Genomic DNA, 23,234 nt, shown 5'->3' with positions numbered 1-23,234 from the left:
AGCTGGAGAATAGGCCCTGTTTGTGTTTGGGGTGGGTAAATGGGACTGCAGTTAGAATAGGCAACTGGTCAAAGATTGTAGAACATGTTTTGGGGGCCCTCAGGCTGATTCCAAGCAGAAATCAGCACCCCAGGAGCGACACAGCATGAAAGCCAGGCAGTGGTGTTTACTGTTGACAGCGGATCCTCGCTGTCCAATTTGGTATGAAGGAGACCAGAAATAGAACAGAAGGTAAGACGTTCTGGTGGGACCCATGTAAGAGGCCCTGGCTCCCAATCTGATGAATTGAGCAGGCCAGGGCTCCCATTCTGGGGGCACCTGGAGGCAAAGCCAGGCAGTGGGGGCCAGATAGCCTGCTCCACGTGGTGAGCGCAGCATTGACTGGGCCAACCCAGTGCCCTGACGACCTCCAGGAATTCACTCGCTGCGCACCAGGCAATAATCAGGAGTTCTGCCATGCTGGATTTCCATGGGTTCTGAGCAGGCTCTCTGAAGGGGGGTGCACATCTTCCAGGGGGAGCAAGATTATTTATGCATGAGAAGAGAACACTGGAATTTCTATGTATTCCAATCTCATCCTTTTTCTATTTTATGTCTTATAAGATTCATAATATGTTAGTCTAGTAGTACATTTATGGAATTTGTAAACAAGTAAATATACTTATATTGCAAGTGCACATTAACTGCTTTTTACTGGTAGGATGTATGATCAAAGAAGTTTGAAGACCACTCTTCTTTTTTTTTTTTTTTTTTTTTTTTTTTTCCCGGTACGCGGGCCTCTCACTGTGTGGCCTCTCCCGTTGCGGAGCACAGGCTCCGGACGCGCAGGCTCAGCGGCCATGGCTCACGGGCCCAGCCGCTCCGCGGCATGTGGGATCTTCCCGGACCGGGTCACGAACCCGTGTCCCCTGCATCGGCAGGCGGACTCTCAGCCACTGCGCCACCAGGGAAGCCCCGAAGACCACTCTTCTAAGAGACTGGTGATTAAAAGGAGCAGCACTGGGCAGGATGGAAGGTGGGACTGTCATTTGCTAAGATGGGAATAGGGAGGAGACACAAGTGGGGAGGGAGAAGGAAGGGGATGGACTTGATTAAGGGCTTGCTGATTTGTTGGGGGTCCCGCAGTGTCATGATGTGAGTAGGCTGGGCAAATAGGCTTGGGGAAAGACAGGCCTGTTGGAATCATGATGGAAAGGAGGTGCCTGGGAGACACTGCCACAGCCAATGGGAAAGGTCATTCCTAGGTCTGCCTCTAGGCTCTGCTTGCAGCTGCCCCGCCACCCCTGGCAGCTCAGAGCTTCAAGAGGCTTTCAAGTGGGAGGAGACAGAGATGGAAGCTGAGCTGGGAAGGTTTCCCAGGGGCAGAGAAGGAAAGTATCCAAGGGCGGAGAACAGGTGGAGGCCGTGTGGCCTTTGTGGGAGGACTGGAACTGGGAGGTTGCTGAAGGGATGGAGAGCAAACCCCTTCCAAGTATCTCAGAAGCAGCCTGGACAATCCTGGACAATCACTCCATTTCTCCCCCAAACAGGAACAGAGAGACCCAGGGACAGACACTCATCCTTCACTGGACACCTGGGCACAAGAACAGTAAGGGTGTCTGAGAAAACCAACAGTTCTCCCACTTCCCCACCCTCAGACTCACACAGGGACATGTAGACAGACCCACGCAGACCAACAGAAATGGGAGCCGGTGACCGACCAACCGACCCACAATATAGGCGCCTGTACGCCCTCAAGATACACCCGGACCGCACCAATCCTAGCGGCTGCTCGCCCAGGCCGGGACTCCGCCAGAATCAGGGGGTGCGCGAGGTCGCTTGAGCCCTCTGGTTCTTGCCCGGTCTCTGCGGGGCTGGACGCTGTCCCAGCCCGGAAATAAATGAGCAGCGAGGAAGCTGGTGGCAAGCGTCTGTGGTATCTGTGCGACCTGGGGGATAAAAATTGAGGCGCGGAGGAAGGAGACGGAACAGCAGAAAACCCCCCACCCATGCGGAGAGGGCCTCCGACGTCGCGTTCTGAGAGCCTGCACCCTAAGTTTGGGTGCGGGTGGAGAGGTAGGGAGACCAAATCACTGACTCGAAGGTAGTTTCAAGTTTTGCAAAGCGAAAACTCCTCGCCCCGTGGTTGGGGTGGGGGGGCAGGCAGACTCGTCTGGGCCATTGCCGGCTTTCGGCTGCTGATGAGAGGGTCCGCAAAGGGGTGGGAGGAGGGTCTCAGCAAAAGGGTGGGAGGAGGGTCTCAGCAAAGGGGTGGCAGGGGGTTCGCAATGGAAGTGCCCTTGGGAGGATTATTGAGGGTTTATTTGAGATTGACCAGTGTGAGGGAAGGCCTGTCCCAGAGACAGGTAGAGACAAACCTGGAGCCATGGGGAGTGACATACAAAATTTTATTATTATTATTATTATTTATTATTATTTATTTGTCATGTGCAAAAAAAAAAAAAAAAAAAAAGGAAAAGAAAAGAAAACGAACCGACGCGCTGAAAGTGGCCAAGGAGACCAGAGCCATCGGGGGATCTTTCGAGGGTTCGGCTGGGTCCTGGGTCTGGGTCCCCCGTCGCGCCAGCCCCACAGGGACTGGAATGGGACGGGCCTCGGAGTTTGAACCTCGGCTCCCTCGCTGCCCGGCTCGGGCCACTGGAGCCTGGCTGGGCACCGGCAGTTCCCTTAACTATTCTCTTCTCTCGTTTTCCTTTTCAAATAAAAAGGCTCGAAGGGGAGAGAGATCTGGGCGAGGACTCCAAGCCTTTTCGGATTTGTTCAAGGATTTTTATTTATTTATTTATATTTATTCACTTTTATTGACTTTGTTTCTGTTATTTCGAGTCGTCACGATCCACGGGTGAGGAGACATGCAGGGCGCATCGCCGCTACCGAGAGAGCAACTACGGGGCAGGGCGGCCCGGCCGCCGGCGCCCCAGGGCGCGCGGGGCACGGCCTCGAGGGGCGAGCCTGGGGGCTGGAGCTGCCACCTCTGATCTAGTCTCAGGGGGCAAGGCAGCCAGGGCAGGGCTGGGGAGAGAGGCCGAGGGAGGGAGAGAGACAAGAGAGACGAAGACTGAGAGAGACAGAGTCAGGGGGAGAGAAGCAGAGAAAAAAGATGGAGAGGGGAGAGATGCAGAGGAGAGAGATGAGGAGAGAGCGAAAACAGGGAATTACAGAGAAATAGCCAACAAAACAGAGGCGAGAGGAGTCCACAGGACCATGTTCGTCATTTTGCATAGAGATTTCTTTTCTTTCGTAATTTTTTGCAACAGAAAAAAAAAGCCCCCCTCCCCCAGGACGTGCTGTGCTTTAGTGGGCGTGTAGCTGTGTCCCCCCCTCCCCCCCAGCGAGCGGCGACTCTCACAGCACAGACAGCGGGGCGTATCTACAGGCAGGACGGGCGGGCAACTGGGACTCTACCCGGCGGGGCGGGGCGGGGCGGACGGGGCGGGGTTATATACACAGGGGTTCGCCTTCACACGACACACACCGTCTTTCTACGAAGCAGCAGCCTGTTGGGTTTTTGTTTTTGTTTTCCTCTTTTGCAAAGACCATCATATTAAATAAATGTAGACTTTTTGCGGCCCTGTTCATTTCCTGCCAGAGGAGGAAGCTGGAGGTGGGTGGGAGGGGGTGGAGTGGGCAGCCCCCCACCTTCCACCCCGCGCAGCTCACACGCCAGCTCAGACCCTGCTCCCACCACCCGCAGATTGAGTCTGTGTTGGGGGAGTGGGGGGGCATCAAGCTCGGGGAAGACCAGTGCCGCGGCCTGCGGAAACTGGTCCTGAGGCAGGCACGGAAGAGCCTCCGGCGGGGCAGCGAGTTAGGGAGGAGAGATGCAGAGCGTCGTGGGCTGGGAAAAAGACGGGCAGGAGAGGGAAGTGCGAGGTCGGCAGATGGAAGAGACGCTGAGGTAGGGGCAAGGCGGGGCTGAGAGTCTGGTCACAAGTAGGAGATGCCTGGGCCCTGGGGAACTGGGCAGTTCAGGTGGAGTAGGGAAGAGCCAAGAGTCGGGCTCCCTGGGCGCGGGCTGCTGGGGCCTGCGTGCCTTGGGTCACAAACCTTGGAAACACCTGACAACCCAGCCCCTCCCACCCCGCCCCCGTCCCCGTCCCTAGAGCCCGGCCCTCACGCCCCCATTCCATTCCACCTTCTGGGCAGGGCACAGGTGGGGGCAGTCCGGTTGGCGCCGGGGTGAGGACTTTTTCCCGAGGGCTTGGCAGGAGGCTTTTCCCCCTTCTGCAGAACATCGTTTTGTTCCTAATTTCCTTTGCCCAGCGAAGCCTCCCGGCGCCGGAGCGTCCGAGGCGGGCTGCTCCGGGGCTGGGCCGCGCTGCAGTCCGCGCTGATTGTGTGTCACAGAAACGTGTCCCCCGCGCAGCGGCGGCCCGGCCAGAGTCCGGCGGTGTGGCTGGTCGGCTCCCGGGTCGGCTCGGGCGAGGCGGGGATGAGCTGGATCGGGCCCTCCTCGCGACGCCGCGCAGTCCAGGCAGGCGGGGAGGGGCGGCGGGCGGGATTGGGGGCGGCGGGCCCGGGCCTGAGGGTCCCGCCCGCGGCTCCACCCGTCCTGTCCGGCCTTCGACGGGGTGAAGTGAAGGGCTTGTAGGGGTCCTGGGATGGGGTGGGTCTGGGGCGGTGGCCGGGAGGCTTCTTGTCGCGTCGATCCTCCCTCCCTCCGGGGTGGGCGGTCAGACGGGGACGATGTGGAGGCCAAAGCTGTCGGCCTGAAGCTTGATGTGGTCCCCGCGGTAACTAGTGGCGGTCATAGGCAGCGGCAGCAGCGGCAGGGGCGGAGCCCCGGGGGGCGGCACTATAATAATAAGGGGAACCTGGAAGTTAACACAGGAGAAGAATGGGCTGGGTGAGAGGACAAACAGGAGAACAAAAAAGGAAAGAAAAGCAAAGCAAAGACCTCCCCGGGCTGGGGTCTAGCAGGGTCCGGGCAGGGAGGCACTGGCTGGGCTGCGGGGCTGGTTGCCCCCAGGAGAGCTGCATTCACCGGGTGGGAGAGGGACCCGATCGGTGACGGCCGCCGCCCGACTGCGGACCTTCAGGGGGCCCGAGGGTGGGGGCGGCGCAGAGCCTTCCAGCGACGGGGAGGGGAGCGGAGGGGAGAGTTAGGAAGGGGCGGGAGGCGCGGGCGTCCTCTAGGGATCCCGGGGCCTCAGTGCTGCGCTAACGAGCCTGCCCGGCTGGGCACCCAAAAGGCGGGTCGCGGGGAGTCGGACCCGCGTCCGGAAGCAGCACTGCCGAGCTGGCCGGCGGGCGGACGGAAGCGCTGAGCCGCCGGCCAGCCAGGTGGCGTACTCACTTAGTAAGGCGGGGTTGCTGAATCTCCAAGCCTCGTTGTAGGCCGTGTACTGGGGATGGCTGTACGGGTTGCCGGAGAACTCGCTCCCTGCGGGAGGGCGAGGGAGTGGGGATCAGACACGCGCAACGCCAGAGCGGACCCGACGTGCCCGGCCAGCGGCCTCCCCCGTCTCCGAGGTTCAGGTGCAGCGGGCAGGGTAATGCCCACTGCGGGCGGACGGCAGGGTGGAGGCGGAACAATCCACCTGGTCCAAATGGGGGGAGCCCATGGGGTGTGTGTGTGCGTGTGCGCGCAAAAGCACCGACCCGCCTCGCACACCGGCGTGGAGGTAACTGCGGGGCGGTGCCCGCCTGGGGCTCCCCCCGCGGAGGCGCTCCGGGCCACCCAGGAAGGGTTTGTCCCGGGTCCAGGAGCGCCTACGCCGCTGAGTTGCGGGCCAGGGCCTCTTTAGTGGAAACCCTGGTTCTAGGAGCCACAGCCCCACAGGGTGGAAGCGGGGGAGGGTGGCGAAGACAGGCCCTCGGGACACTTTGTCCCAGAAAGTCCTGAGAATGGCATCTCAGCATGGTGCCAGTACAAGGGGTGGGGGCTCTGCTGGGAAACACCCCCCTCCCTCCTTTCCCTCTAGAGATTTGATAGGTGGGCCACGCAGCAGGGGAAGGAGGCGGCGGGAGGCAGGTGGACTGCCCGCCGGTTCTCAAGCGGTGAGCGGAGGGCCCCGTGGGCTGGGAGCCGTCGGAAGCTGCTTCCCTTCCTTCGCGGGAGAAAGGCCAGGCCTCCGGGTTTCCCCCTCGCCCTTTCTCCTGTGTGATGACCCCAGACTGTTTACAGTGATCCCTAACCGCGGGTTAAGTAGAGGAGAAGGGGCCCCTCTCGGAGAGGGAGCTGGGGTGGGGGTGGGGGATGCAGCCACTGGAAAGCCTGTTTATTGACGAGGAGGGAAAGCATGCGTGCAGCAGGATAATGAGCTTCTGAGCTCAACTGTGACCAAGAGGAACTGAGCTATCTCCTTCCCCATCGCTAATGAAACAAGTGTAATTTCCTCATCAGCACTAGATTCTGTTTAACGACTCCCCCCTTGCCACCATGAGCTCTCTGAGGCTCCCCTCATCCCCATCCCCTTGCAGACTCCCCCCTCCCTCACCCCCCCGCCTCTCTAAGACCTCCTCCAGCCTCCACCTGCTCACTGCTGGAACCTTCCCTGAAGAATCTCCTGGCACCCAACACTTCCATTCGCCCTACCCCAAATCTGGGCAGGGATACCTTCACCCACACCAGCAGCTCTCCTTACCCAGTTCCTCCAACTCCCTTCAGCCCCTATTCTACAACACCCAGCAGCAATCTCCCTCTTGGCCAGCCCCCTACATCCACCTCTGCTTACCCAGGGCTGTCCCTGAATGAACGGTCCAGGAATGGGGCCAGTCACCCTACTCTATCCTCCCCCCCATGAGAGCTGAGCTTCAGGGAAGGGGCACACAGAGGGCAGCCAGCAGGACAGGAAGCAGGCCCAATGAGTCTCATCCTCTTTAAGACAAGAGTTTTTTGGTGCTTGTGTGAATAGGAACTTCAACTCTCTTTGGCTTCAAGCCCAGCTCCCAATCTGGGGTGAGGGGTTGGGGAGAGCAACCTCCAGCTGCAGTCACCAGACCCCAAATATGGCCTCTTGTCTCTCTGATCCACACAGCCCAAACCCAGCTCCTCTCAGATGGGGATGGGTCAGAGCTCCCAGGAGCAATGAGGGCCCAGGGCTCCTCTCAGGAGATGTGGAGGAGCTCCAGCTTGTCTCTCTCTGAAGCCAGTCTCTCTGGTTCCTGCCACAGTCTGTCTTCTGTTCCTCTTTCCTTAGGGAATAACTCCCTTCTCTCCCTGGGGTGGGGTCGGCTCTCGACACTGGTCTTCCCTGTGGGTTGGTGTGGACCAGGGTGGCTTTGTCTGAGTGACAGACATGCCCCTGGAAATGGTTCTTGGCTCCAAGTTTCCATGGAAACCAGGGTAGACTCTTCCAAGCAGTGTCAGCTGGCTGGGGGTGGGCTGGGGCACTGTGTGTGGAGCTGAGGCTGCATGCTCCCGGGCACAGGCTGGGGTGGGTGGGCACTGCGGAGGGGCCAGGACGTACAGAAGGGTGCACACACTACTGCAAGCACTTCTGCAAGTCCCCTCCCTGGATTACTCATGAGGGAGGATGAGGGACCCCGGCTGCAGCCTCTAGGGAGAGAGAGGGAAAGAACAGCAGTGGTTTGCAGGGGAGGAGATGTTGGGTCTCCCCCAGCCCCAGCCTCAGACTACAGACCACTCAGCAGCTCACCCACAGTTTAGCTACTCCCACCTAAATTAGGCAGCTGCAGCATTGTCACCTACCAGGCACCATTCCTGCCAGGGTGGAGGTGGGGTAGCTTCCCTGGCCAGTGGGGGGCACGTGAGGGGGGTAACCAGGCAGAGTGGTGCTCGCCATGTCACGACCTGGAAAAACACAAAGGGGAAGGGGTGAGGCCTGGAAGAGAGGGGCCTGCCTCTGATCACACAAGGGTACTCCATGGAAGAGAAAGCGCTGAGCGCAGACATGTAGGGGCACACCTGAATGAGAAGGTCCAGGTGTGCCCTTACATGTATCTAAGCTTACCTAAATGTCCTATGATCAGCTGCGTGTATGCACCTCTGCTCTGTGTAGCTCTTTGTGTGTCTCTGTGTGCGTGTGTGTATGTGTGTTTGCCTTTGCTTGTGTCTCTTTGTAGCCCAAACCCAGATGGAGAAGGGAGGGAGATGACCTGGTTTTACTCCTCCTTTCCAGTGAGATATTCAGCTGTGGTCTATCCAGTAGCCAAATGGACCTCTATCATCTCGCTCACCTCTCCCCTCTTTAACACCCCATCTTTCCTTCAGGCTTGGAGGACACCCCACCAGCACCTGTACAGGAGCTGATGGGTATTCCTCCTCCTCTCCAAGTGAAGCTGCAGGTGCTGGGCCTGGCAGGTGTGAAGAGTGGGGGGCCAGCCAGTGGGCTATTTTGCTGTCAGTGTTCATGGCATTTAAATGATAGAAAACCATCCCTGAAGCAAATCAGGAGCTTTGAGCTAACAGTGCAAATGGATCAGATCAAGTTCCAATGAGCAAAGTCTGCTCTCCCCACTAGCTGCTAGACTTCTGTCTCTGGAGGTGTCTATTAGCTAGAGTGTGGAGAGTGGGAGGAAGGGCTTTCCTAGTATCCTGGAGTGAAGGCAAAGCGAGCCAATCTTAGGGAGATACCCATGGTCCACAGATATCTCTGGAACACAGCTGTACCTGAACGGCCCCCCTTCCTTGCCTGCCCCCTCCATCGCCATGAAGCGGTCACCGCCTTCTTTGCAATTTAGCATGCTCCAATCTCTAATGACAATAAATTTGTCCTCTCCCATACTTCCATGCCCTAGAGACTACTTCATCCTCTCCTGGGTCCTGGGTCCCCTTTCTCCTCTCCATATTTCCCTTACACTCCTCTTCAGCCAGTGCCACTCTCCCACTCTAGTGCCTCTGTCCAACCCTGGGAAGAGGTGTGGCTGGAGGAAGGCACAGAACTAGGCATCTCTGGCCCACTTTCTTTTCACCAGTTGCCCTAGACCTCATCCTCCCGATGGCTATTCCAAAGCGTTTCTCTCTCTCCTTGCCACTCTCCCCTTAAAGTCGACCTCACCTCCAACTTTCCTGAAACGTGTGAGTTTCCTCACCGCTACCTTAGCACATCTGAATGATTCATCCTTCCTTAAGTAGACAGAGATGCAGCTCAGGCTTTTGCATTCCCAGCTGCCTGTGAACCTTTTCATTAGCTGTCCCACTGTCACCTCAACCCTGACAGGAATAAAAGAGATCACCTTCCCCCCAGTCAGTTCTACTGACCTACTTGAAGACCATCAGACCAAAACCTCTGGAGTCGTTCTTGACATAGCACGCCCAGCTTTGAAGTCAGTCGCTGGGTGTTGTCAATTCTCCTTAGCAATATCTGTTATATCTGTCCCACCTTCATTTCCTCCACCACCTCCACAGCTCAGCGCCTGAGCACCTGCCCTTGGTCTGCCACAACAGTTTTTTTGCTTGTATTTCCTGCCTCCACATTCTTCTCCTTCAGTCTATCCCTCACATGGCTGCTTGGCTAGCCCTCATGAAACGCTGCTTTCATCACATCACTTCCCTTGTAAGGGCTATCATGGATTCTCTGTAGTCTACAGTTTGGGTGTCTCTCTGGCAGTCTACACTCTGCCAGGCATTCAAAGCCTCCCAGGTACTCTTCCCCACCCAGTTTTCTCAGCTCTGATTCTCACCCCTTCTGGTTTGGTGTGACTGTTTTCACTGGCTTGGATGCTGTGAAATCTCTGCTTTTGCCACCTCATTTTCTTCTTCTTGCTATAGTTTCCCTTTCCTTCCCTTATAAGCTCAAGGCTTAAAACCCCTACTATTCTACCCATCGGAGAAGTTTCTCTCTTCTAAACTTCTATAGTGTCTGTGCTCCATGGTTTACCACGTCACTACAGTCCATGAAACATCAGCCCTGTTGTTTTCCTCCTCAAACAGATCATAATCAAACGGAGGGCAGGCCCTGTCTTCTGCTCTGCCATACAGTTGAGAATATGGTAGATGCTCAATAAAAACGTACTGATTAATTCTCTATCACTCTATTGGACTTAATAGCCAATTCCAGGTGGGTTATATTGTTTTCTGTTTCATATATGTTGGTGTCCTTTGAAGAGGTAAAAGCTGGGCAAAATGTAAATGTCTGAATCTGCTTTTTTTCTACAAATAATTTGAACAATGGATCATGAATTTTTATAAGATGATGAAAGATTTATACAGGATGATGAAAGTGAGGGGCTCATATGATGTGACTCAGCTTTATCATGCAATGGAATGATTTTCTCTCTACTTATTAATATAGCTAATACCTTACATTTTAAAACTCAAGAACAAACAACAGAGTAGAACTGTCAAACAAGAGATCATTTTGAACTCCCAGAGAGATAGCAGAGAGAATCTGTGTTTGCTCTGTGTGGGTTTTCTTTCATTGACTTCTATTGTCAACTAAATGTACACTCCTCCTGACCATCTCTCAGTGGAGAGGACTTCAAGTGGACAAGTCAGCAACATCTATCAATTCCTAGAGAGATTAATAATATGGCATTTCGTTGTCAAAAAAGGCCTAAGACAGAGGAGAGTTAGTGAGGATGTAGAGGTTTTGAATAGAAAAATACAGAAATCCAATTCTTGGTCTTGTGATCCTAATGTCCACAAAGCAGTCAGGAAGAGAAGGATGCTTCTTTCTCAATAAATAGGAATTTAGATGCATCTGAATTCTGATTTTCAGCTGCATAGCTCGCTCAGCTTTTCACACACAAATTCCTTGTACTCTAAGGTTGTGTCACACAATCCCTTACTTAGCTTCAGGAGAGAAGAGGAAATGTGGGATGACTAGAAAGGTGTTTCCAGCTACCTGGAGGCACCCCACTGCAGTGTTTATTTCCACTGGATCTTTCTCTTGCAAATGGTCCAACTTCCAGCATATAGAAACTTTGGCCTGCTGAAAGTCAGCCACAGAACTGTTGATTGAGAGACACATTTCCAAATTCTATTTTAAAAACTAAATCTGGGAAGTGCTATTCAAGCATTTTTTTTAAGTGTGAGAGAAGAGACCCATGATGAGGAAAAAGCATGCAAGCATACGGCTGTGATTCTGCTGCTTCGGATTCTGTAACATCATTACAGTATCACTGGATTCTGTAACATCAGTACAGCATCACTACCAAGAGGTGCCCATTCAGGACCCCTGAGCCAACAAAGGTATAAGCCACTGCATACAAAGCACCCTCAATGGCTTCATTAGCACACAGGTGACACCTGAAGAACAGGAACAAATTGACCAAACTCTTGCCAGAGCCATATATTCTTCTGGAACACCATTGTCAATAACGGAAAACACACACTGCAGGAAGTTTTCAAATTACTAAGACTGTCATACCATTTGCCCAGCAGCATTCTGCGAGCAAACTTCTTTCAGTGAGTGAATATGAATGGGTAATGGAATCTGTGCAAGGAAGAATCCACAGAGTACTGGGCCTTGCATTACTACCGATGGGTGGACAAAGGGGAGCAGAGACAGACTCTAAAACTGTATGACAGCACAGCCACTTCCTTCAAGCAAACAGGCAAAAGTGCAGAAAGAGGAGAAAAATAGCTTCAGAGCAGAATACATCAGTTATAAAATATGTGTCATCCGACAGACGATAGGAAGCAGTAAAGCATTTGCTTTGCTCACTGACAATGCCAGGAACATGAAAGCAGCACCAAGAATTACACATGGATAAGAACCCACATGCTACAAGAGGATGGGCATTTCATGTTCGATAACTGCTTCCTAAGATTACAAAGTTTTAAAGATGGAAGAGCCTTCAAGATGATCAGTCTCACATCCTGTTTTAAAGTTGAGAAAATGGGGGCACAGAGAGGCATCGTGACTTTCCTATGGCTACAGAGCTAGTAACTGACAGAGCCAAAGTGTGAAGCTAGGTCTGTACCACACTGCCTTTTAATGATAACATGAAGTCAGATACTCCCCAAAAGAGCCAAAGAAAAGGAAAAAGAAGTCATCTGACAAGCAAAATCTCATATTGTCACTGCTGTCATTAGGATGAGGCAAGAAAAACAGGACACAAAGAATGAAATATTGACACTGAAAGTCTGTAGTAAAACCCCATGGGGTGGAGTATCAATCTCTTTGGAGAGTTTTCTGAAAAACAAAGAGGCTCTTCAAGAAACAGGAGTAGTTGAGAATCTAAAGTACCCAGAAGTGTTAGAAGCACTGTATTTGATGAGGATGTCTTCTCAGTTCAACTGCAGAAGTCCCTGAAGATTCTAAAGCCAATTTCTATAGCAATCACTACATCTGAATCAGACAGTGCACTTTTGTCAGACATTCCTTACCAAATGGGCCAGATCAAATCAACTGTTTTGGAGAATCTAAGTGCAGTTCCTCTTACAAGTACAGAGAAAAGCAAAGTGAAAGACTTTATTACGAAAATGTCAGTCACCGGATAATTTATGCTATTTTGTCAGGTCTTAAGATGCAAGGGCAGAGTTGTGTTTCTGCTTGCACCTAGACTAGCTAGCATTCACTGAGCACCTACTATCATGCTAGGCACTGTCCTAAATATTTTCTATGTATTATCTCACTTAATTCCCATATCAACCTATGATGTTGATCTGTTTTTAATCTCCATTTTATAGATGAGAAACTGAAACTCAGAGGGGTTAAGTATTATATCCAAGATTTCACAGCCAGTAGATGACAGGACCTGGACTACAGAACAAGCCTTATACTTGGGAATGGATTCTGGAATGACATTCTCAAATAATGTAGATCCAGAAAATAGGTATTTGGCCCAGGAAAGTAACCTGGGATTATGCTAAGCGAATCCTTCCTATAACAGAACATCTTGTCGCTTCTTGTTTCTTGCATGTTTCAGGTTCTTCCATTTTCTACAGCAAGTGTTTTAAACTGGGGTTCACCAATCTTGTAGGATGTCATGGATGTGCTTCAGGGAGTCCATCTAAAGCTATACATATGATGTTACAGATACATATATGTAATATCTAGATGGCTTTTATCATGTTCTCAAAAGTATTCATGACTCAAAGATTAATAAGCAGTGTTTATAAAAGACCAAAGAACCTTTGTTTTTTGGTGTAAGAAAGACACTGATTTGTTTGAAACTATTTGAATTGGACCAATAAACCAGATCATACAAAGAATAGTAAAATAACATGTGAAGGAGTAGGGAGGCTTATCTCAAGTAAGGCAAATGTCAGCATCCAGAAGACCAAGGAAATAATAAAAAGGAAGCTGCCAAAGCAGCAGAGATGCTTTAGTTCAGTGATGGCAAGACAACAGACTTATTAGACACAGATTTATACAGTAAAAGTTATAGTCAATCAGTTTAGAGATGCATTCCCTCAGTATCTTTCTCTGAAAATGAGCACTTTTGCTATCCACTTGACACTATGGAGGACCCTAAGGCCAAAAAACATAACTCTTGTTTTACTACCCTAACCTCAAGTTGTGTCTGCGTCTCATAAGGTCGTGAAAATGAAGACATTAGATTGCTTCAAGGTTGACAGTCTGTGCGTGAATTTGACACAAGCATTTATAATACTTCCAAGAATACAGTTATTAAATTTGTAATTACTGCCTAAATATACTGTACACTTGCATTTACTACACCAATTATGATCACTTTATGACCAATCCAAGTTATACAGAATACACCAAAGTAACAAACTTTAAATCTGTAAAAGATGCTTTAAAAGGAGAAGGGAAGAGCTTTCTACATACTTCATTTTATTCCTTATTTCCCGGGGTTTCCAAATTCTCTGGAAGTTTTCTCCTGGGGGGCAGAGGTGCCTGTATGAAGGTCCCCAGCCCCAGGCTCTGTCTTGGCCCCATAGCTCTGCATCCCGAGGCTGGCCTGCCCTGGGCTCCGGCAGACGGGGCTGTGCTTGCAGCTCAGGGCGGCTGCACTCCCAGCCGATCTCACTTCCCACCCACAGCTGGACCTTTAGTCCCCGGTGTGTCCTAGGCAGGGATGCTGCCCAGATCTATGTGGGCTCAGTAAGGTCTACACCTCGACAGCCAACCAACTGGACACAACCAGTCATGCTGTTCCGACCCCTTCTCCCAGCATGCAGCCCTTCATGGGCCATGGTAGCCTGCTGGCCTAGGGCCCCACAAGAGGTGCTCCTTCTAACTCAGCTGGACCATGAATGGAGCTGCAGCCTCAGGATCGTGGAATAAGGATAGGGAGTGTTGGGGAGAATCACATTCTCAGGGCTGAAAGGGAATTTGACTATCCTCTAGTCTACTCCCTCATTTTACAGAGGAGGAGACAGGCTCGGAGAGAGAGGAAGACATCCCAGCCCTCTCCATGGTTCACTTCCCCAGGCTACCCTCTCTGGCTCCGCTAGAAAGTGGCAGAGGAAGACTGGAGTTGGGCAGGTGCTGGCACTCTGGAGGCTGGGCCCAAGCTCACTGATGGGCTCAGAGCCCCTCGTGCTGGGTGGGCAGAGGTTAAGCCTGTTTGCACAGTCTCCCGATACTCCAGGTCTCCCAGTTCCTCTCCGGCTTTATTTTGTTCTCTGAGAGCACTGAATTGTCAGCTCTAATCCTTCCGAAAGCGCAGCGTTTTTCAGGCGCTCTGTGTAAGTGAAACCCTAATCCCAAGGAAAACGGCCACTTAAGCTGCCGGAGCATCAGGCTGCTCTCCGAGCCTGCCACAGGATTTCCTCCGCCCTGCCCGCCAGCTCAGCGGCCCCCGAGAAGGAGAGGGGAGCATTTCAGGCTGAAGGTGTGCAAAGCCCTCTCTGAAGTAACAATAGTGGCAGGGCTTGCCTCCCAAAGCTCAGGGTTGAAAAAGTGCTGGCTTGTTTGTCCTGAGCAGGGGAAGGAAGGATTCTGATCACCCTGACGAGGGTGGGAGGTCTTCCTGTCACCTTGTGGATGGCTGGCTCTCTGGGGGAAAAAGGCTTTTAGGTCTTACCTAGGTGACTCTGAGGCCACCAGGACATTTCTGAGCCCTTGGTCCCCATACATACCTGTAACATTCACTGGGACACCCCTCTTTAGGGTTTCTGGTCATCCAGAAAAGGTTGGGTTGGCTGACTTCACTTTTACTTAGCCAAACTTTTCTTCTTAGAAAGTGCCGAATAATGGAGTAAACAGGCTTAGTACTGGGGGATCCCACCCTTTGGAGAGCTCTCCTTTGGGACACCCCAAGCATCTCTAAATATCTACAGCAGCAGAAAGATTCCCTATAACCCAGCTATCCATGAAAACAGTGCCCAGTGTTTTCTACTAGGCAACACTTTTTTGTAGTTGGCTACTACATGCATTTGAAATAAAGCTCGTTGATTTCTCAAAAATATTTTGATTCAAATTCAAACTGTCCTCTCTCCTTGATCTCTAAATGAATTAGTGAGACCATGCCGTGGGGGGCCAAGCACAGTCCATTTGGTGTGCTCAGCCTTTGGGTCTCATGGACAGAGGGAGGAGATGAAGGAAGGAGTCAAGAGGTAAGGCCCAAGGTAATGGGCCAAAGCTGAGCTCAGCTTAGAAGACCATAGAACTACATCTTTGCTAAGATGCCCGGGTACCCTTCATACCTTCCTCCTGCTCCTCATGCCTCTCCTTCCCTCTGTAGCTCCAATAGCAGCCTCACGTGCTTCTGCCCAAGGCACCCTGCTGGGGAGGGAAGCCCGTCACTGCTGGGATGGCTGGTGGGCACAGACATGGGTGTGGAACTGGGGCTGGAGATTGTGGTGGCACAGCTTTTGTTCTATTCAAATTTGACCTGACTCTCCCAGTCCTAGAGTAAATTAATGTCTTCTCTTTGCAATATCTTTTCCCTCTAGGGGTGGACTGGATAAAGAAGGAAGGGAAAGAGCCCTGATCCAGTGACTCCCTAGGCTGCAGACCCAGGGCATCCACATTATCTGTCAATGTCTCATTGCTATGGAAATGCCCCTGTAATTAAATCAGAGCTGAGGTCTGGGGGCTGGAGGTCCTTGGGGATGTGGCTGGAGGCCTCAGGGATGTTTGGAGAGGCTAGCCTCTTCCCAGTGGGCCTTCTCAGCTGAGGAGAAGCCCTCTGGCTTGGTTTGGCCTCCACAGCAACAGGCTCTCCGACTTGCCGTGTGTCTGAAGTTGCCCTAGCCCTCTCCTTTCAAGGTTGGCGAGGAACTCTGATGTCTGTGCCCTAAATTCCTCAGCTAATCACGGGCTTTGAGCTGACAGACAAGGCTAGGAGACTCCCAGCCTCCTTCAGAAACATTTCTCAGCCTTTATTGCCCTCTCCTCCCCCAAGGGGCTGGCCAAGGGCTAAGCTGTTTGTTTTATGGAGGGAAATGCAGTCGCATTGGAAGGGGGTTGTTAACTACAGGAAAGAGGCACTTCCTAGAGGTCCTCAGGACTCCTGGAGCAGGAGGAGGAGGGTTTCCCAGGGTCCACACCTCTATCTGCTAAAAGGCCACTTCACTAACCATCCTAGATGTGGGTAAGGAGTCTGAACTTCTAAGAGTCTGCAACCCTTTCTCAGAAGCCGAGCCCATACTACTCTCTCTAGGCCCCGGGGGCCAGCCCCTGCTTTTCTTTGAACTTTGCCTTACTGGCCTCCTCCACCTCTGCTCAAATTGGCCAGCTTCCAGGAGACCCCCATCTTCTGTTCCCTCTCCCCACCGTGGGCGCTCCCCTCTTGGGACGCATCCACATCTCCTCCCGGATCTTAGCTACAGATTCCGGCAGAGCTGCAGTCTCCGGGCATCAAGAGAAGTTTCTCCCAAGCTCTTGAATAAAACCACCTTCTCCCCACCAGTATGGGGAAGCTGACAGGGCTTTTTTTTTTCCCCCATGAGGGAGGAATGGACTGTCCCTGTTACAGTGCTCTAATGTTCAGACATTTTTCCAAAGAAAAGGGAAGACTCTCTGCTGAGACTTAGCAGTCTGGGAACTTGGATAAGCAGGGGAGAGGCTCTACTTTCAGGGCTGCCTGGGGCTCCTCTCTTTCCATGCCTCCAAGTCCCAAAACAATGTGCTGTAGGTGCCTTCTTTGCCCTTTAAGATCTCCATTATCTGACAATTTGCTGAGCAGTGGTGGGGAAGGGGATGTGGGATCAAGATCTGTGATCAACACAAAACATACTTCTTTTTTATCTTTTTTAGAATGCTAAAAATGCTTACATTATAGTTGTTTTTGGATTGTTCTATTATCTCTAGTTCTCAGGGGTATTAACTGTCCTGTATATTGCTTCTGCTAACTCTCCCTCATGATAGTTTGTATTCATATGAGGTGTGTAATTTTTTATAGTGAGCTCATCTTTAGTGATGGATTTTTTTTTTTTCTGTGGGAGTCCCATGTGCCCTGGATTGTAGAATGTCTCTGCAAGGAAGGTTTGCCCTTGTTCCTGCTGGGGTTTCCGAGTGGGTTACTATCCTAGACAAATTTTTATGAAAGTTCTTAGCTGGGGGTTCCCGCCACATCCTCATGGTATAAATTTGGACTCAGGGTCAGGCTTGGGGGTCTCCATTTCTCATGGAGACGTTATTTTCCCTCCCTTGCTTTCCTGAGCCCCTGGGATGAGTTTGTGTGTTTCCCGTGCATAGATAGCATTGTCCTGCTCCATCCCTGGCTTTACTCAGGGGAATGCTGACTTCTCCTTTCCTGCTTCTTTGGGGCCCAAGGTCATCTTTTCTGTCTGGTCTCTTACAACCCCAGCCTCCCCCAATTAGGGTCTGCCTCCAGTGTGATGCCAGCAGCCTCTCACGCTGCTCTGGCTTTGGGTCTCCCTCTATTTCTTGCACCAGAGGGTGAGGTTTGGTTGTGTGGTAGCAATTCTCATTGTTATATTTATCCAGCTGTGTTTCAGTGAGTTTAGCCTGCCTTGTTTCTAGATATCAATCTCATTCCTCTATAACCCCTCTGGGACTGAAATGAGGATGGCGAGGACTACACTTGCACAAAGCTCTCCCAGTGCTCGGCAGTGAGCCTCACCAGAGGCCAGTGAAGCCTGCTCACTTGGTGTAGCAGCTCTGGGGCCTGGTGCATCCCTCGGCTTCTAGAGTGAGCATGGAGAACCGCGGTACCATCCCCGACTTCCTCCAGCACTGTCTCGTTCCATTTGGGCTCCAGGGCAGGGAACTCGCTCTCGTTATCAGGGTGGATTTTCGCCAGGTGAAGGGACTCTCAGAATTCTCAGAAGCATCTCCAAGTGACTTTGGGACTCCTGAAACTAGTATTCATCTTATTCTCCTAGATCAACATCACTGCCAAGATCCCCTCTATGGCTGCAGAGCTGGCCAGGCACAGGAAGGGAGGAGTCAAGGTGAGGAGGCTATGAGGAAGGCGGGCTCTTTTCTACCAGCGACAGGCGACGTGAAGGCACCAGCACACAGTTGGAGTCAGAGTCCTCACTGAAGAGGCCCTGACCCAGAGGCCTGTGGGACCACTGAGGGGTTGATGGCAGCCCACTGTGGGGTCCTTTGGAAGGGTAAGAAGGAGGTAGAAGGTACCAGCCACAGCCAGACAACCTGAGGAAGCCTGGGGCCAGAGTGCCCCCCACCCACTCCCTCATCTAGTTGGTCCCTTTTTCCTTATCACTTAGGAGAGACTCAGCTCCGTTCCAGACCAGCAGCCTAGAGCAGTGGGCTGGAGAGAAGAGATGCTGCTGAGCTAGAGCAGCCCAGCGGCGGGAAGGGAAAGTGGGTGATAAATTTAAATAACCAGCTTGACTCGGCAGCTTGCTGAGTTGTGATGCGGTGAAATTAAAATCTCGGCAGAACTTGCAAACACTACTCAGAAAAATCTTTTGGGCCGAGCCCCGGCCTCTGGCAGCCACACTTGCCTGCAAAGTGATTAGCTGTGTCCCGGCCCACTGGGCCCCACTCTCCCCTCTACACAATAGTCCAGGCTCCTCTCTCCTCTCAGTCCTGACCTTGTGGAACAGCTGCATCAAGTGGCTGGTGAAGTTTGAAATCAGCCTCCAGTGCCAGGAGGTGGCAGGAATATCAATAAGGTCGGCTCTTCAGGTTGGGCTAGGGCTTCCTGGGCTGGTTTCCTCAGGACTCATTCCCAAAGGTTTGCAGCCTCAGCTGCCTGTCCCTGGGGAAGAAGATGAGCTGGGGGTTTAGGATGTGGGGGATGAAGAGGGCTCCTTGAACATCTTGGCACACTCAAGCCAGGCTGTGGTCACAGGATGCCCTCCTGCTCTCTCACCTGTAGCACATCCCTCGCCAGAATCACCTGCCGGAAAGTGCCTCCCCTCTTCCTCCTCCACCAAAGCCCTTCATACTCTCCAACCAAATAAACTCTTAAAGAATCTTGGAGGGCGATTTTTACAAATACACCAAAAGCCCCTCCCATATCCCAGCTATTCTTGGAGCCCAGTTCTAGATGCCAACATCTTTCTAGAAAATCTCACCCGAAATCCACCTCTCTGGTCTGCTCTCTACATCACTGCTCACCCCTACCCGCAAAGTCCTGGCCTGAAGGCTAATGTGCTGGACCCATTCCTGAGATGATCCATGAAGCCTCTGGGCACCGCCCTGTTTCTCACCTTGACAGTACCTCCAGCAAATTTTGTTCATCCCCATAATAAACACATCATGAATCATTCATCTTTAATAGATATGCAAATTAGGAGGACGTAAAATCAACAAAGATCAATAACTGCAGCCATTTAATTGCCAGCAAAAACATTTTAAGAATGAGCATAATCTGTAGCCCTTTCTCGGGTAATGGCACCATTAATCCAAACATTGGATCTTGGCCTAAGTGTAGAAAAATCATTCCCTGCCCCCTCCCCCCTCCCACCACCCCTCCTCTACTTCTCCACACACTTCTCTCTTTTTGGTAATTTCCAGTTTCTGAGCGAGTTTCCCTGTCATTACCACTGGTGAACAGCTCCGAATGTTAATGGTTCTGCTTTTGTTACTCCTGGCTTGATTGAAATGTCGCATACAGATTGAGATGTTAGTGCTAACTTGCCACCTGGGAATGTCAAGCTGGGTCTGAAATGAACTTTTCTCACACTTGGATCCAGATGGATCAGCCGGAGATGTTCCCAGGCTGAGCTGGGACCGTTCCAGGGCCACGGGGGGGAGGCGGGCGGGGGATGCTCAAGGTGGAGGCACTTTTCTGCACCAGCCTGAGTTCTCCTGCTGCAGGAACCCTACCCCAAAGATCCTTCTCTCCACCCCAGGAAGCCTCTGCCTTCTAGACTGTGGCCCTGGGCCCAAGGAAGCACGGCTGGGGTTAGAGAAAAGTCTCCTGGGCTCTGTTTTGCTGCTGCCTGGGGTGGGCCACTTTTGGGAAGCGACCACTGTAACTCTCAGCAGATCAGGAGAAACACGGCCTGGCCTGGACCATCACTCTTTCTTGGGTCAGAATACCCACAGCTCAGAGAGCTTCCGAACTGGGCTGTGGAGGGTTCTTGCCGAGGACCGGTTGACCATAGGCTGTATCCTGACCCAGCTTATGTTGTCACTCCCAAAAGCCCATCTAGGTCTCCGACACTCCCAGGACTCAACCTCTGATTGCCTAGCCGAAGAGCTCAACTCTGTCCAGGCTGGAAACATCTGTACCAGGACACCCCTTAGGGAGAATCTGGGAGAGCTAACAACAAGGCTCTCCCAAGCCCCCCAGGTGGAGGCCAGGTGGCCACTCGCAGCCCATCTCAGACCTGAGCCGTGCTCAGAACAGCTCCAAGTCAGAACCAGTGCGCTGTCCTCCAGTGGGGCCATGCCCGCTCCCTGCCTTTGGTGACGCTGGCTGCTGCCAGGTCCCTAGGCCGCCTCCACTCGCCTTGTCGGCAGGTAACGCCTCAGTGTCTCCCAATCGCCACCAAGACCCTTCTCAATCATTCTGTCTCCCAAGGAACAAACGGCACATTGGCTTTAGCGTCTCCAGAATAATTAGGTGAATTTTAATAACACCTCAATGTGTGTCTCTCCCACTTGGGCACTTTCCTGGCCCGGAAACCCTTCTGCAGTGCCAGCCGCCTTCCACAGCCCTCAGCTCTGTGGCCTGGAGCTTCATCAGCTGGGCTCTACACTGTGCTGCACCTCAGCCTTCCTCCCCTCTAGCTGCCTCCGCTGTTCCTCCCTCATCCATGCCAGCGCCTGGATTGGGTGCCCCCTCCCCGTGCATTTTGACTGAGGGATGGGCCGGACCCTGCCTGGCCTTGAAATCAAGCCTTGGTCTTAGTGATTTCTCTGGGAAGCTGGAGAAGGGCTGAAATAATTGAGCTTACCTATAACCACATAGCCAGATGCCACGCTCTGAAGCCCAAAGCCACAGCTTTGGCACACCAGGCTGCCCAGAGGAGAGGAAAGCAGGTCCCCCAGGAGCCTTGGGGACACAGGAGAGTGGAGACTCGACACTGGGCACTCAAGCTCCACTCTTGCCAGCCCGGCCTATTTGCCCTCATTCTCCTGCACACATCCTAACAAGAGGCTCATAATTCCAGCCACCTTGGTGGAGGCAAGAGAAAAGGCAAAGAAAGAGGCAGCAGGATGGGCAGAAAGAACCAGCCCTAGCCCCCCCTGGCTTTGACCTTTCCAGGCTGAAGCGTACAGAGACCCTGACCGCGGTTTTTTCTCCCACATCTGCACACATCTGTTCAGGAAGCACCCTGGGTTTTGGAGACTCACTCTCTCTACAGAGATCATGGCAGGGAGCCCACTTGTCACGCTGGGCCCCAGATGGCATGGGCTGAGGCGCCCCCCACTGAAAGCAGTTTCCCACCCTCCTGGAAGCCCCCTTACCGGTCACAACGGGGTATGTCTGCGTTCCCGACACGTTGCTGCCCAGCTCGGGGTTGGTGGATGCAGATAGACTTGACTTGACTTCATCAAGCCCAGGGGTCAGGGCTGGGAGGGAGTACTCGTTCCCCTGGGAGGAGAGAGAAAAGAGACAACTCACTATTGACGTACACACGCGGAGAGAGGGCTTGGTGTGCAGATGGGGAGGAGGAACGGGGAGCCCTCCCAGATGGGGTGGAAGGAGACGGCCAGGCAGAGGGCGGGGAGTGTGGGAGGGGCGGGCTCGACGGATGATGGAGAGTTGTGTGTGGGTGGGGGCAGGCCTGACTCTGGGAAGCTGAGGTGCAGCCTGTACATTCTCGGCGGGTATCCCAGCACCCTTTACATCTCTGTAGCATCTCTTGTCTAAGAAGCCCCAAAGGCGGGGTTTAGCAGTGGGAATCCCCCTGCTGAGAGGCAAGTGGTGTTTTAAGGTCCCCCAGGGGTAGGGAATCTTGGGGAGGAGGGGCGAACCCTGACATGATGGCAGAGGCAGTAGCTGGGGGAAGGGCCTAGTGGGGCCTCGAGCCTGGCACTGCTGGGCTGGCTGACCGGGTGCTGGAGCCCCTTTTTAAAAAACAAACAAAGACTGCCTCACGGGCCCCTCGCTCTCTGCCTGTGCACTGGGGTATGAAATTGGGGAGGGGGAGAGTCCACATGGCTAACAGAAGGGTGGGAGGGGGCCAGTCATTGACTCTGAAAGGGTGTCCTCCTGAAACACTCGGGTAATTGCCTTTTTATTGCAGCCACCGCCAAGCCAGACCCCAGAGCTGGGCTGACCAGGAGCCCGCACGAAGCAGGAAAAGTTGCTCTGATTAATATTACGTTAAATTAAAACTGATTTTCTGCTCTTTCGGGTCCGTTTTTTTTCCCTTCCGCTTCCTGGCCCCCCCAGAGGGCCCCCTCCCCTCCCTGGCTGGACAGGATTGCCTCGTCATTTCCAATTCCTTCTCGTATTGATCTTCCTGTAGAAATCAGTTTTGTAATTAGCTGCAAATTAGGCCTTCTACTGGGGGTGAAGCTGCCCCCTGATTTATCACCAGAGTAATTCGCTGTGATCGGAGAGAAATTAAAATGAACTCAATTAGGCTTCGGATTTGCTTTATGGGCCCTGCTCCGAGTTTCAGGGGGAAAAATGACTGTGCTGGTGTTTAATAGTCTAATGAAAGTAAATAAAGGTTATTCATTGTAATACAGCCGGGGACTCGGGGAGGGTGCACCAAGCCGCCTGCCTCCGCCGGCTCCTCCTTTGTTGGTTTATGGCTCAGGGCACCTTAAAAAGACTTTTGATTTTTGTTTTATGAAGACAAACAGCTTACGGGATAAAAGGACGGGCGGGGAGAAAGGCGAATGGCTGGGAGCTGTTGGAGTCCTAGAGTGGAACTGCGCTGTGCAGTCTGTGCGGCTGCGCTGGTGCGTGTGCGTGCGGGTGTGTGCCCGAGTGTGCACACATGGCAGGCTGTGCTGTGCTGAGGCCGTGGGCCTGGCCTGGGCTGTAGTGGGGGGGGGGCCGATGGGTGTGTGCTCACGCGTCGGAGTGTGTGCACAGGGGGCTGTCCTGGTGTGTGCGTGGAG

At 52.8% G+C, this 23,234-nt stretch overlaps 1 protein-coding gene across 5 annotated transcripts in view; it reads right to left on the bottom strand.

Moving 5' to 3' along the window:
- Nucleotides 1-4,673: 4,673 nt before the first annotated feature.
- The window catches only part of PAX2 (paired box 2), a 77,216-nt gene continuing 58,655 nt past the window's right edge, over nucleotides 4,674-23,234 (bottom strand). For 3 of the 5 annotated variants that reach the window (XM_055081052.1, XM_007101559.3, XM_007101556.2), the window contains 4 exons: nucleotides 21,624-21,750; nucleotides 7,655-7,756; nucleotides 5,297-5,383; nucleotides 4,708-4,814 (listed from right to left, as the gene is read on the bottom strand). In XM_055081052.1, coding sequence (XP_054937027.1) covers nucleotides 4,738-4,814; nucleotides 5,297-5,383; nucleotides 7,655-7,756; nucleotides 21,624-21,750 — 393 coding nt within the window. In that variant the 3' untranslated portion in view covers nucleotides 4,708-4,737. Of the gene's footprint in view, nucleotides 4,815-5,296; nucleotides 5,384-7,654; nucleotides 7,757-21,623; nucleotides 21,751-23,234 lie in introns of all 5 variants that reach the window. The other 2 variants (XM_007101555.3, XM_007101557.3) reach the window with 1 other exon arrangement.

This window comes from Physeter macrocephalus, chromosome 20 (genome assembly GCF_002837175.3).
Source record: "Physeter macrocephalus isolate SW-GA chromosome 20, ASM283717v5, whole genome shotgun sequence".
Lineage (NCBI taxonomy): Eukaryota > Metazoa > Chordata > Mammalia > Artiodactyla > Physeteridae > Physeter > Physeter macrocephalus.
The sequence above is the reverse complement of the archived record's forward strand: the minus strand, read 5'-3'. Positions and strand labels throughout refer to the sequence as shown.